Genomic DNA, 14,402 nt, shown 5'->3' on the forward strand with positions numbered 1-14,402 from the left:
GATTTATGTAAGAGCTGTCTGATTATAGAAGTGCCATAGTCCTAAAGTATTGAGATGGAGCAAAATTCATGCTTGTTCCCTTCAGCGTGTACCATTCACAGCACGCAAAGCCTCTGGGGCTTCTCACACTCCTTCCTCTCCTCCCAGACCAAGTGTTGTGATGGGCAGGACAGAGACGGATTCATTTCTGGGGAGAGCAGGAGAGGAGGCCCAGCGACCAGCTCTGTCCGGAGAGGCACAGCGCAGTTCAGGCTGCAGTAACACCTGATGCTGGCTCCTTCTCTCCCCTTGCTGCCTGCTCCAGCCCTCACACTACAACGTGCAGCCCTGAAGCACCACGGCTAGGAATAAAAAGGCAGCGTGGGGCTGCAGAAGGGTGGGAGACGCCTGTATCACACAGCCACCACATCACCCAACTGCACTCAAACAGATCTTCAGCTCTAACTCCTCACAAAACACATTACTATGCAAACATTCAAAAATTGTGTACATTTCTGCTTCACTTTACACGTTAAAAATATTAAGCAATGTCTAAGGCATTACATAACCATATGCGGCTCATACAGACCCGCAGCGTAGTCACATAATGGTCTTAAATGTCTTAATCCAAGAAGAGGCCCTCGAAGCATGCAAAGGCAAACAATTTTTGCTAGTGAACTTTTGAACCTCAGCTGAAGACTATGTGTCTGCTACAAAGAGAGACAAATTTATGATAGCGTCACCAGCAGCCCAGGAAATTTCCTTTCACTGGCCCTGCAAGGACAAAAAAAAACATATAGGAGAGGACCCCCCCCCCGCCCTTTTAAGCTTAATGAACCAAGTAATAAATTCACATTTGTGAATTTAGTGACTAACTAGAAGCTACCTCCAAGTAGTCCCCAAACCAGACACATAAATACTGCTAATTAGAAAAAATTGTTACTGTTGCCCTAAACTGTAAAGGGTGTGATTATAAATAAGGACAGCCAAAATGTAGCTGGAGACACCAGAGAAAAGAATGAGAAAGAGCTAGCAGAATGAAAATCCCAGAAGAAAAATCCTCAGCCTCCTGGGCAACCTCCTCTGCTGTCACACATCCAAGTCTGCATTTTTTCTTTATGCAGAAAGGACTCTCTCCAACAGTATTTGGGAATTAAATTCTAGCATAACAACCAATTTCTCTCATTGCTTTGCAGCCACAAACTTTTTTTTTTTTTTAAATAAACCAAATGCAGCCCCTTAAAAAAATGCTCTGCAAAACCTGAAATTCCCTCTACTGCTCAAATACTCCAAATCAACTCTTAAGACTGAGCTAAGGTAAGGAGCGTGATGTTTGTGTGACATACCAAAGACTGAAATTTGAAGCGGGATCCTGTTCCCCAGTCAAGAGTGCAAGAAATAGGGTCACTGCACTGCAGCTGAACAAGGAAGTCTAGAAACGGTTGTGCTTTGATGACTTTTGGCTTATAGTATTTCAAAAAAACCAACCAGACGAAACCCTTTGCCAAGCACTTGCACACGTACTACGTGCATACTCACACACGGACTGAAGTCAGTGCCAACGACTAGCTGTAAGCAGCTCAATGGGATAATTTAATACGTTAACTAAACTGCAAAAGCAAGCTTTGGCAGGGCACAGACCATCCTTCTCTCCTGGATTTAAGCTGTGGACCTAAGGTTGTGCAGTTAATGACTTATGTTCACAAAGGCCTAATGTTTGTGAGTTTAAGATGATATTTTCAGTACGATTTTTTTTTTTTTTTTTTTTTTTTTTTTTTTAAGTTGCTTATGAAATAGGATAGATGATGCTTCAAAAACATACCTTAAAAAGCGTCACAGTAATTTCAACATTTTCAGGAACGGGCCATACGACCACTCCACGGTATGGGTTTTTGATTCCAGGCTGCCAGCTATGAGCCTACAGAAAGAAAGAAAAGGAACAGTTGTCTTAAACCCATTATAGAAGTGCTGACTCGACTACCACGGGACCCAGCACGTGCAGACAGAGCCAACAAGTCACCAGTTCCAAAAAAGCAGCTTTCTTAAACATATGACTCCACACAAAACTGTAAAGGACATCATTAAGAATGATAAGCAAGGAAACCCAAACCACTAGCAAGAGTTTTTCCAGTGAAGTGAAGCTGTTCCTTACAAGGCCCTAAGCTCTGGTCTTTAAGTACACAGCAGGATGCTCCAAGTCTTGCAAAAAATCAAGTCTGCAAGGACAGAGTTTCTGTAACAAGCTGAGCTTTATGCTGCTTTTACCCAGATGAGGGAATGTTTTATTTAAAGAAAATATGACGACTGCAGCAGACAGCGCAAGGCATGGCCATCTTTAGACTTAGAGCCAAAAGAGACTTTTGAGAAAACACCAAACAAACAGTTCATAACACAGATTAAATGCTGCTACAACATGGAAATCCTGAAGAATTAATATGCTGCGGTACCTACAGCTAGAAGGATCATTTAAAAACACAGCAAAATAGACTGAGAACTTGTTTAGCTTTGAGCATCACTTTGGGTTGATGCCTGATTAATGCTGAAATTTTAACAGCTGGTCCTGAATAATGCCAGGTGCGGGTATTTCTGTGGCAGAGCAAGTATCCTTTTTTTTTTTTCCCCAAGCTTAACTTAATCCCTTCTGTGATGCTGTAAAACACCAGAGGGAAGGCTGCTGATGCACAAGTGACTGCTGAGCTGCAAAAGCGTTATTAAAGGTCTGTTAAAATTTTATTGGGAAAGAATGAACAATCTCACTACTTCTATCTGAAGCCAATTAACCAAACTTTTTTTTTTTTTTTTTTTTTTTAAATACATTAGTGCATCACTGCTCGTTAGCTTTATACTCCTTTCGACACTCAGACCTTCAGATTACAGCCCCCTGTTTGCTGGTAAAAGGTTAGCAGGGCTTGCCCCTCAGGTTCTCGGGTACCCTAAAGCTTTATCTGGGCAACTTTAACCATGAGCTTGCTACACCAAGGTGGGAAGGAAAGGCTTGAGGCAGCCCTGCTCAGGCATCTAGAGGAAGTTCTTTTCCACTGCTGAGTCCTGTGAGCAACAAGTACTCGATGCCAGTTCTCCAATGGCATGTGCCTGCTGCCAGGAGCCCTCTGGCTGGCATCACCAGAGCCCGCAGTATCAGCGCACCGTGGTCGAAGAGCTGGGGAGAGACATGAGACTGAACTTTGCCAGCTTTCTGGTGAGTTATCACAAGATTTTCACCACCTTTGGTGTTCTGCTTAAAAGCCCAGCTCCTAAAGATGCCGAATTTCAGAATTAGGCAGACATCTTGGTGAGTTTCTGTGCTTTGTGCTTGCAGAATGAATTTAAATAACAGGACCTGGGGCGTCTGAAGAAAGGAGGGAAAAAACAGCAACTTGAGAACCCAATTCCTACAATTTTACTCCCACGAATTTCAATCCAATATCATCATTCTTAGCCAGGCCTGGAGGAGCTTTTGAATAACTGAGCAAATAACGCCATTTATAGCTTTACCCTACGAGTGCATTTTATAAGAAAAAGCTGGTTTACGAGCAGCAGGACGGGGTGCAGTAGTTTTCACCAAACTACTGGGGACTCACAGCACCTCTGAACCCCTCCTTTTCCAATAGCTGTGGCTGACACTGACACACACCAAACCTTCGATGCCCAAGGTCCAGGCATGGACAGCCTGCTCAGCTGAGAACCACGTTTATAAAAAAGCAACTAGAAAATGAGAACTCGCTGGTGCATGCAAAGCTTTAGTTCAAGATCTTTGCCAGCACTCCCACCAGCAGAGCTACAAACAGATGATAAACACACGCACACGTATATATATTTATGATTTTTCTGTCACTGTGACAAGCTTGTCACCAAAAGAAACAACCAGGAGACAAGCCCTAGCTAATGAGCCTTTAGAGCAAAGCTGTTCTGTGATCAGCTGAATGTTATTAAACCCTCCTTTGGCTTTGAAAAAGAAATGCTGTGCCACACGAACAGGAAAAGGTAATGTCAAGACTCTAGGTTGTCAGGGAGGGGAAAGGGAAAAAAAGGAAAAAAAAAAAAAAAAAAGGGAAAACCCCAGAAGAAGTGCTAAGAGCTCAACAATACTTTAAAAATGAACATGGCAAGCATTATCACAAAGCAATTTCCTCTCATCCCATGTCTGAAGCCACGGAAGCTGAAGTGGTCAAACAGATGCGAGCACCACAGGCACAGAGCTCCCCTCCTCAGCTCCAAACCCCGAGGGATGAGAGCCATGGCCTGGTCAGAGGAGTTGTGTGCCAGGTGAAAAGCAACTACTCCCTTCCTCTGCCACTGGAAAAGGAGAGGAAAAGTCGTAATGTGAAAGCTGGTTTTAAATAAGGAAACCAGAGCTACAGGAGGGGCTGCTGAAATACCCTATAAATAGGCTCGGACCGTGACTGACATCCTCCAGCCTACTGCGTCACTCTGGCCCTAAGCGGATGACTGTAGCAGGATAAAGCTGTTTAAAACAGGACCTGAAGGTGATCCTACAGACTGCCACGGACACTTCGGTCTGCCCAGTTTTGAGATCTTTCCCCAGTTCTCTTTCTGAAATGACACTGGTTACAACCCGGATGGCTTGCTTCTCAATCTCCTCGTCCGTGCTGCCGTAAACATCACAACTGTCCCGCTCTGCTTCAGCTGGCGAGATAAACTTGACGCCTCTGTGGATTTAGCCTCTGGTTCCAACAGGAAAGGAAAAATCTTTAAAAACAGATTGAATTTAGCAACTTACAGGGCCAGATAAGTAACATGTCCAATGCTCCTCTGAAAGTGGATAATGCACAGACAACACACCAAAGGGCTTAAACACAATACTGGCACTCTTGCATACTCAATCTGCTCTCAAGCAGCCTTCGCCAGTCAATAATTTCCAGAACCATTCAAGAAAATGCTCTGGCATAAAAGCTCTCAGCGTTTAGTAACACCTAAGCCATTATCAGCAAGGTACAGCCACTCCACCCCTGGTAAGCCTGCACTCTCTGGCTGCGTGGAGCAGCAGAGCCTCAAACACCACTCTCACCCCCTCTGCAGGTTAGACAAACTCAACTTTTGCTCTCCAGTGGTTTCTTCTGGGGAGCACAGAGTGGACTTGAAAGTAAAAGCAGTATTTCCTTGCATTGCTGAAGCAGCTGTACCAGAAAGTATAGAGTTCTGTAAGACTGAAAGGGCTCTAGCTAGTTCAATATATGGATATATGCTGACCAAACAAAGGAAATTGAGAATAGCTCGCGTGAAGTTTGCCTTTAGTATACCACCTTCCCTGAAAATTACCAACCAGGGGCTGACCTGGACCTCATGAAACCACTTCCCACTCTTAGCAGGCAAACCTGGCCAACAGCACAGGTCCCAGGAAAGATGACAACATCGTATTTGTGTCTTGGAGAGCTGTCCATCTGCGTGAGACTTGGTACAAACCTGGTCATGTCATAAATGTTGTTCTGGAGCAGAGTGCTAGATCTGAAAGCTAGTTATTACCAATTCTCCGTAAAATAATAAAGTGTATATCCAGTGTCATCTTACAAGGAGGAAGGGGAAGACAGCAAAAACAACATACCAAAATTCACCAACCCTCTACCAGAACTTGTTAGTCAATTCCTGGAAAAAAAATGATGAGACTGAAGTTAATCCTTCCTTATAGTCACTGCTCGGATGTTGAGATTAGAACCGCAAACAGAACAATCTTTTCAATCTAAATGAAAGAGATAAAAGGGAAGTCAGTCCCAATCAAGGACTTTGGTTTCAAACACCAAGTTAATGAATACCACCAGCAGCTGCTCATCACTTCATCAGGAGGGAGATAAGGCAGAGGCAGGCAAGCGGGCTAACGTTGTGGAGATTACTCCCCCAGCTGCCACGTGTAGGGGATTTCATGACCTGGCACATATGCCACTGATGTCATGATCCCCTCTGCTCACTGCTGAGCAGTTTTCCATCTTTAGGAAATTTATTTCCTGACCTTTCACATGCAAAATATTAAAGTTACCACAACAGCCTACAGCACGAGACCCCTGTGTGGTCCCTATGGCTGACCACAGTATTTAACCTGCTGCAAATTCTGGAATAGTTTCTATTTATGAATCAAAAATACGTTCCTATGGTCAAGCCCTCAGTATTGTTGTTTAAAAGCTGAAGTCAGAACCAGACCTACCACTGTTTTTCACTTGGACTCCAGGAGGGGCTTTACCACAGGTCAGTAAGCTGTTACTTCTCCTTCCCTGATAAAGTTTTTGCCAATTTCCTAAGATCAGGATGGGAGACGAAAATAAAAATGAAATACAAGGTAAAGAACGCCTCTGCTACTTGTCCCTGTGGCAGGCTAAGATGTAAGAGCCACGTAGGAGCTGGCTCTAGCAGTGCTTCGGGCAGCTCAGCTTGTGAGGCGGTCCCTCCTCTTCGGCATTATCCAGGCACAACACTTTAGACAGGAAGAGGAAAGAAAATTCATGGATTACATTACCGAAAGAGGAGGAACTGACCAGCCCTTCATCCCGTGCCAGCAGAGCACCTTGCTGCCGTTTGCTCTGTGGGGCACGAGGTCAGCCCCATCCTGCTGCCTGCTGTGAAAGGGACGGACGGGGAAAAGCTGCCGGATCCATTCCCACACCAAAGGAAACCTCAACAGGCAGCCTGCGAGCGATCTGGTCTCGTTTTGTACCACAGCTCAGCATCACAAAGGGAGGAGGCAAATTAAAGGCCGTGCCACAGCCCGCATCCCAGCAGCATCCTGAAATCGCTGTGCTCAGCCCTCCAGTGAAAGGGGCTGGCTACCAGAACAACGCTCCCGTCCCAATCCTGCCCTCAGGATGCAGTCCAAAAAAACCAGCACGTGCCAAGAAGAAAGTTTAAAGCCCTGCAAACACCAGAAGGCTTTCATGTAACCCATTGCTGTTGGTCTCCATTACAAGTGGGAGAGGACACGAGCGGACCTTCCCATGCCTTCCTGTGAATATCTTTAATTCATCAGCGTGCACATCTCACCAACTTTACTACACGTCTACGTATTGCTGCTAAAAAGCTACACGACTGCTACGTTTGGAAAACGAACGAAAAACAGTCTGTAGAAAACCACTTTGCTAACACTAGGTGAACTCCTCAAGCTTCGTTTGACTCATGCACATTCTTGACACATCCCCTAAACACGTGATTCATGCCGTCTCTTTCGCCAAACCTTGCCTCCTTCACTGCCCAGCACAGATGATGCTCGGTTAAGCAGCAGCACTTCAATCTCCCCTTCTCTTCAGGCAGTTTCTGGCCTCACCTATATGTAAGACTGAACGCAGAGTTATTTTACTCATGGTTTTTTTCTGGGACATCCATCTCTTTTGCACCTCCAAACATCACCAAAATTTCATTTTAGGGGATCCCTGGAGAACAAGAGGGTATTACAATTTACAAGCAGAGGAAGACCAGCCAGTTTCCACTAATTTTCATGGTCTGCTTAGATCAGCTGTGGCCTTACTTTGTAGGAACTAAGCATGAAACAACCTGTTTTGTTTTCCAAGGCGTCTTTTTTTCACCTCAACGATGGCTGCTCAACACCACTGCAAGTCAGCTGCCGTGCCCTAGCAATCCAGGGGATGGAAAACCACCTCCAACCTGGCTGTAACATTTTACCTAGCCTCAGCCAGGAGCTCTGCAGCTGAGGATGCGACAAACCCAAATTCCCCAAGGCAGCACTTTCCTGCACACCAGTGGGGCAGTCTCTTCTGTTCGAGTCCTGCAACTCCTTCCACGAACACCCTCCAACTTCCTTACCAAGCGAGCAGTTTCTCTCGCTGCTTGGTCGCTGTTCTCCCTCAGTGCTGGCTGCTTAACAAGGAGGCGATGCTGCAGAAGAACAGTTCAGAGCTGCTTTATTAAAGGCTGCATCACACACCGACCAAGAGAGTGACTCAACCTAGCTTTGACTGCTTGTGTTCGCAACCCTCCCTAACTTCCCTAATTTACTAATGAGCCCCGAAGGCCCAGGGGTGCCATTACTGCCCTGTGCTGGCCCCAGGCACTCAGCAGCACGCCCGAGCCACAACGTGCCTTTGTAATGCCGGGCCAAGAAGCTGAGAGTAAGGGTTGGCACTCGGCAATGAAGTAGCCAGAAAAGGCAACAGATTGGCAAGGACAGCAACACAGGTGGCCCAACGGGTGCTTTACTGATGGCACGTCCTTGGAAAGCTCTTGCTGACAACAAGGGATCCTTTTTACTCCCTACATATAGGCCCTTTTAGTCCCCACCCCTCTGCTTCTCTCGGCTCTGCTCTTACTGTTCAAGCCCTTTCCCTGTTCCCAGCGTTGTTTCTCCTCCCCTAAACAGCTTTCGAGAAACCTGCAGCAGAGCAGCGCTGGAATCGCAGGACAGGCACCTTCTCACGGCTTTGATACCGAAAGGGTCTTTGAAGAATAATTCTGTCAGGCTCTCAGAAGCAAGTGCAAATTTGATTCTTCACAGGTGCCGAATTCCGCCACGAGCCTGCTGGCGTTCACAGGAACAGCACAAAGCGCCTCCTTGACAGCACGGCAGCATCTTTCCAACCTGAAATGTCTTAGTTCAAAGCCTGGAAATGCAAGAGCATCTCAGTGAAATAAAGGTAAACATATCTACAACACATCTTTCCTTGTTCTACACCAGAACAAAGACATTCCTACCCTGCTCAAAACAAGGGCAAGTCCAAAAACCCAGGGCCTAAGCAGCAGGAGGTAAGAAGCCATGACAGGGAACTGGAGAGGAGAGGAGTTGAGGCAAGGCACTGCCAGAGGTTCCACCTTGCCTAAACGCTGGATGTTGATGAAGGTGTAGAAGGGCTCTGAAGAGCTGTGGCAAGCCCACTCGTGATTTATTTATTTATTTTTAAATAATTAAGAGACTCGTAGTAGTCTACTTAGAAAGTATGCAGGCCAGAAGGTGCCGACATCAAAATCACAGGGGAAAAAAAAGAAAAAAAGGAGCTTGAAAGAACATCAAGAGCTCAGCCGTTGGCTTAAAGGTATCTTAAGGTTACACTAGTTAGGCAGGCCAGTGCCAGGACACGCACACAGGACTATTACACTTCTGTAAAGCTGGACTACATTTTTGACTACTTTCTCTCTTCCACTTTTCCCAGGTGAAGAGAGAGATGGAGCTGCTGGAAAGAGTCCAGCCAAGGGCCACTAAGATGAATCAGGGACTAGAGCATCTCTCGGAAGAGGAGAAACTGAACAGTCCTGGCTCAGCCTCCAGAAGAGAAGGCCTAGGGGGAACTTGAAGGGAGAGAGAAAAGCCTGAGCCAGGCTCTCCTCAGCAGTGCCCAGTGCCAGGAGAAGAGGCACGGACTGGAGCACAGGAGGTTCCCCAACCATCAGGTAGCACTTCTGCATTGTTTGGGTGATGGGGCACTGGCACGGGTTGCCCAGAGATGTGGAATATTCAACCTTGAAGATCTTCAAAAGCAGCTGGAGGCGGCCCTGCTGGTGGACAAGGAAACCTCCAGAGGTCCCCTCCAACCTCAGGCATCCTGCAAGTCCGGTACTGATCCGGTAGGGACATCCCCCATTGTCACTGACTAAAAGAAAAATTCAGAAAAGAAATCACAGCCTCCGCAGAAGTTTTTACAGCAAAATCTCAGCCATCTTCCTCCTCAAAGAGGCTTAAAAACACAGAAAATTATTAATGCAATGTACTCTCCGCTCCCAATGTCTGTCAAAAATAAAGAGGAAATAATCATTTGACTTGCTTCCAAGAAAGCAATTAGATGAAACAAATATGTTGAATAAAGTATTTTACTGGCAGGATGACTAAGAGATCAAGAACATTTATTGATCTGCAGTCTTGGACCCAAAAAGCTCAAATCATATCAACCAACTAAGCTTTAAAATTAACTCTATCCTTGGCCAAGGCCTCCAGGCCACTCAACCTCTTTTAACACACCTTTGTGGGATACTGCTAGGCATGAATTAAATAATTACAGAGAGATTCTGAGTCTCAGGTAAATCCGTCAGTTTATCTGAGAGTTGAATCCGCTGCCTGGTTAGGAAGAGAAAGGACAGAGGCAGGAAGACAAACACACCTTACATCCAAAAGCTGAGCTGGAGTTGGTAAATCCTCTTGGCTCAGTGAAACGTTGCCACCGGAGCCTTCAGCATCGTGCCCTTAACAGCACGGGCAGAAACCCAACACTTCACAAAGCTCCGCTGGATTTTGTCAGGCCTCCTGCTCCTCAACATCTCCTAGATCTCGACAAGCCAATTGTTTATGGGCAAATATCCTGCTTCTCACTCAGCTCTTCCAGGTTACGGTGGCTGTGTAAATATTGAATTTACCGTTCTACCCTACCTTTTCTCTCCGTTCTGCAGAAATTAAAGGAAACAAACAGAAAAGCCACAAGGGACATTTACATCACAAGTTAGGAGCCAGATATACAACATGTTGTGATTTCAGTGTAACTTGAGCTATTTGATCCTTCAGTGCAAGAGGGATAGTCTGACTAGCTGTGCTCCACAACAGTTATCTTGGAAAAGGAGCCAGCCTAAGCTCACACCCTTTTGTTTACACAGCAGGTAATACTTTTGGGGTTTCATACCCCAAAGCAGAAGTTTGGATGCAGGCACTCGAACAGGCACTAGGTTGTGAGGTCACCTTCAGGCAGTAGCAGGGCTTTAGAAAGGACACCTCAGAATAGCTTAGATCTCGGGTTAAAAGACAAAATACAGCAAATGCACATGACAATCAGAAAAAGAAGTCAGGAAAGAGAGGAGTACCAGTTTAAAAATAGATAATGGTCTCCTGAGGAAAATTGTAGGAAATGTGTATCACCTTTTCTAAACATTTAGGTTCTTCAGTGCATAGAAGTGTCAGGGTATCTCCTGCAGCGTGGGAGCCCTCTCTCCCAGAGCTCTTGGGAAAATTACTGAGTTACACACACCAGCTTACACCGTGTCTGTTTAACTGAAACCTTAAAGAATTGTTCCCAAGCTTCCTCTTCTGAAGATCACATGCCACAGGCCTCACCAGGGTAAAAGGCAACTGCTGTAGGGCAAGGGAACGAGCACGTGTTGCTGAGCTATATGGAAAAATTGCTGCTCAAGGGGAGGGAGGAAACCAGAGCACCCTCACAAACCCACCCAGGGGCTAGGACACTTCCTTCCTCCAGCTCTTTCCAGCTTCTCCATGGCTCACCTGGCAACTTCTGGGCAGATGGGGCCAGCCCTACACCGGAGGACACGAGCTGACAGAAGAAATCCTCCAACATGAACAGCACCCACAAAGCTTCGCTGGCCTGCTGTGCATGGGAAACATCCTACCCACTTCCCCAGGCACCAGGACAACTGACCGCCACCACTACCAGCAGACTGTACACTAATTAGGCAGTAATTTAATGCCACACAAGACACGGCCATATTAGACACCGCAGACGTTTAGAAATCTCTGCCATTTGTTCCAATCTCAGTGCAGATGTAGGACGTGTGTTTTTTAGCTTCGTTTTCTATGGAAACAGAACCACACGAGCAGACCGTCCGTCTCGCCGTCCCCTTCTCAGACCCAAAGGAGGCTCCAGACAGGATAACTGCATCTCGCTCCCACAGCGGTCAAAGCCAGCAGGCTAGACAAAAACTGAGCGCCTCTTAACAGGGACAGCAGTCCTGTAAGGCTCGCAGATTCATTGCTGCGGGAAGAAAAGTACAGGGAAGCTCAAAGGAAAGAGAGCTACTCTGCTTGTAGACTGTTGCACAGAATAAACCCAACTCCATGCAAAAGCAGCTTTATGAAGGCCCAAATATTGGGCAGACTTCACTTGAACTTGCCTTCCTTCAGGCTACCCGGTCATTAGCTACAAGACACAAACTCACAGGCTTCCTCACGGTGTTTGGAGGAATAAAACATTAAAATTTAATTCTAAGGTATACAGCAGGGCTGGAGGAGCCTGCTTGTATTCTTTTCAGTTTGTAGTGTTCTCTAGTTGTAAAATAGCCTCTTATTCACACTTGGTCTATTGCATGGGTGGCAGATTCTTTACTACATATATTGCCTTCAAGACACTTCTAGGAGGGAAGCATTCTCCTTTCTAATTTTGCCTAGGAATTAGCAACTGATATTGAACTGATGACACACTTGCACTAAACAGATAACCAAAGCAGAAATCAGACTTAAGTGTTTCCATAAATTAGCGTTGACATCAACAGCAGCTTATTTTCAGCTTTACAGCTAAACTCAGTTAAAAGGAAAAGAGAAAATTAAAATATTTCTCATTTCTCCTGCTGCACCACACACTCAAGAGACCGCTCCCTCCAAGAGCTGAGGCTGCTTGTCACCAGAGCTGGGACTTAATGAGCAATTAACTAACCTTAGAGGATTTTCTTCGGCTTCTTCTTGTCCAAACCACCACGAGTTTATCTGGCTGCCTGTTGAAAAAAGGAAGAAACAGATTCATTTACAATAAAATCAATATGGAAACAGTTTATATTAAAACTCTTGCTAGACAGACATAATGACATCATCAGAGGATACGTTATCTCTTAAAAATAGCTTATCTAAAAGTACTCTTGGAAGCAGTCATTTAGCAGGAAAAATAAGGCTGTATTTATAGAAAAAGGCTGTCCTTCATTCAGCACACTAATATCCTCCTTCTCCTCTCCTTGCCTGCAGGCATCTCCCCGCAGGGCAGCGAACAGGATTCAGCCCACACTTCACTTCTGCAAATCCAGCCTCTTTAAAGACACCTTTGAAACAATCCAGCACCAAAATAAACATCAATGCAAACTCCGGCTTGAATTTCTAAGCAGGCAGATTGAAGAGACTCTGCTAAGGAGCAATGCAAACAGGTGATTGCACTTTTTCATGCCCAGAGGACTACTTTCCCTACTTCAATACCTCAAAAAAATCAAGAGAATGAAGTACTGCATCACTCCAACATCTCCCTGGATGACTGCAGACAGATAAATCAGAGCTTCCTTGACTCCTACTCCAAAGGCGAAGCGTGCTGAAATGTAACGTGGCTTTCCAAGCAGTTGTTTATCTGGCATTTGTAAGGAATGGAGATGGAAACTCAATACAGCATAAATTCTTTTCTCTTCAAACTTCTGAAGATTTCTGTCTCGGTGAATACAGCCCTATCAGTTCTAGGGTTGTTCTGGGTAATTTTTGACAAGGACTTAAGGTTTTTTTGACCCATGATCCACTTCCCATCCTGTGACCACGCTTCTGGTCCCACTTCCAGACCCACGACCCCTGTTCCGGAGCCTCCCGACCCCCCGTTCCGCGTTGTTTCCTGGCGGATGACACAACTTCCATCAGCCAGCCCAGTGCTGCCAAGGGCTGCGAGCAGAGCTCACATCTCTGCTGAAACGTGCCAAAGCTGCAACAAAATCACTACTGTCATTTTTGAGATGCAACTGTAAAAATCCCTGCCTTTCCACAGCCAAGAGCAAAGTCTGTTACCTGCTAGAAAATTATGGTGTGGGGGGGAGAACGTAGGGTGCAGAGAAGTGAAAATATTACGTGCTCAAAGCATTTGTGAGAAGATGCATCCCAATAAAATCCACGCAAGCCCTCGGAATCACAGGGAGATCACAGCTACTTCATAGCCAGCTCTTTTATGCTGAAAAGCCAATGGGTTTACCAGGCTGAGAGCTCATCCAGGCGCTGCTGAAGTGCTGGCGATGACAGGCAGGCTGCAATAAAACTAAGAGATCACCTACTATTTACATCCAAACCCCCCCCAAACTGCAGGTATCCTGAGGAAGATCCAGAGGTAAAGGAGAGTTGCTGTGCAGGGCGTAAGGACAGTGGCTTCTGTTGGCTGTTCTGTATTTGCACCTTACTCCGTTAACATTTCTCTTTTATTTCCAGCTTGGGAGAAAAGGAAAGAACCTGCCCCGTTTTAAATTGTCAGCTCACTCTTAGGGCTTGTTCAGGAAGCCTGAAGTGTTCGTTGGCTCTGCTTGGGGCTTCCCTTATAAAGCCCTGCTCGGTAAATGAGGACAACCTGTTACACTTGGGCAGGTTCTCACTGCCTCATACCCTCCATCAGCTCTGGGGGAGCTGTGCCTGTGCCACCAGAAAAAGCAATGTCCCCAAGTGACCTCCCTGAAGCAAGGCAACCCAAACCTCCAGCCCGTGACAAACAACTTTTCCTGGACTTGTTTCACTTCACACTTGAAAGCTGCCTTATGCCCATTTCAGAAATCTGCTTGGGAAGCAAGTTGAGTTTAACCTCAACTCACTCCATCCTGAGCTTGCCTCTGAGCACAGACTAATGCCAAAAGCAAGAAGAGGGATGGAAAACAACAAGTTCCATTTCTGCAGTGCCAGTGGCTGCTGCGATGACTCCCTTTCCAAGCATGAGACCACGTCCCAGGCATCCCACAGCAACGACCTGGGCAGGAAGAGGCAGGACAACACTGGCCAGGGCCCAGAGGAAGAGCACTTTGGGCCAAAAAACCAAAGG

General features: G+C 46.0%; 1 protein-coding gene across 11 annotated transcripts in view; it reads right to left on the bottom strand.

Annotated features, from left to right (window-relative positions):
- EHBP1 (EH domain binding protein 1) overlaps nucleotides 1-14,402 on the bottom strand; it is a 208,708-nt gene that overhangs the window by 169,829 nt on the left and 24,477 nt on the right. For all 11 annotated transcript variants that reach the window (XM_084512769.1, XM_084512768.1, XM_084512767.1 and 8 more), the window contains exons 3-4: nucleotides 12,300-12,357; nucleotides 1,802-1,897 (exon numbers count right to left, since the gene is read on the bottom strand). In XM_084512769.1, coding sequence (XP_084368895.1) covers nucleotides 1,802-1,897; nucleotides 12,300-12,357 — 154 coding nt within the window. The remainder of the gene's footprint in view (nucleotides 1-1,801; nucleotides 1,898-12,299; nucleotides 12,358-14,402) is intronic.

The sequence above is a fragment of the Aythya ferina genome, assembly GCF_964211825.1.
Source record: "Aythya ferina genome assembly, chromosome: 3".
Lineage (NCBI taxonomy): Eukaryota > Metazoa > Chordata > Aves > Anseriformes > Anatidae > Aythya > Aythya ferina.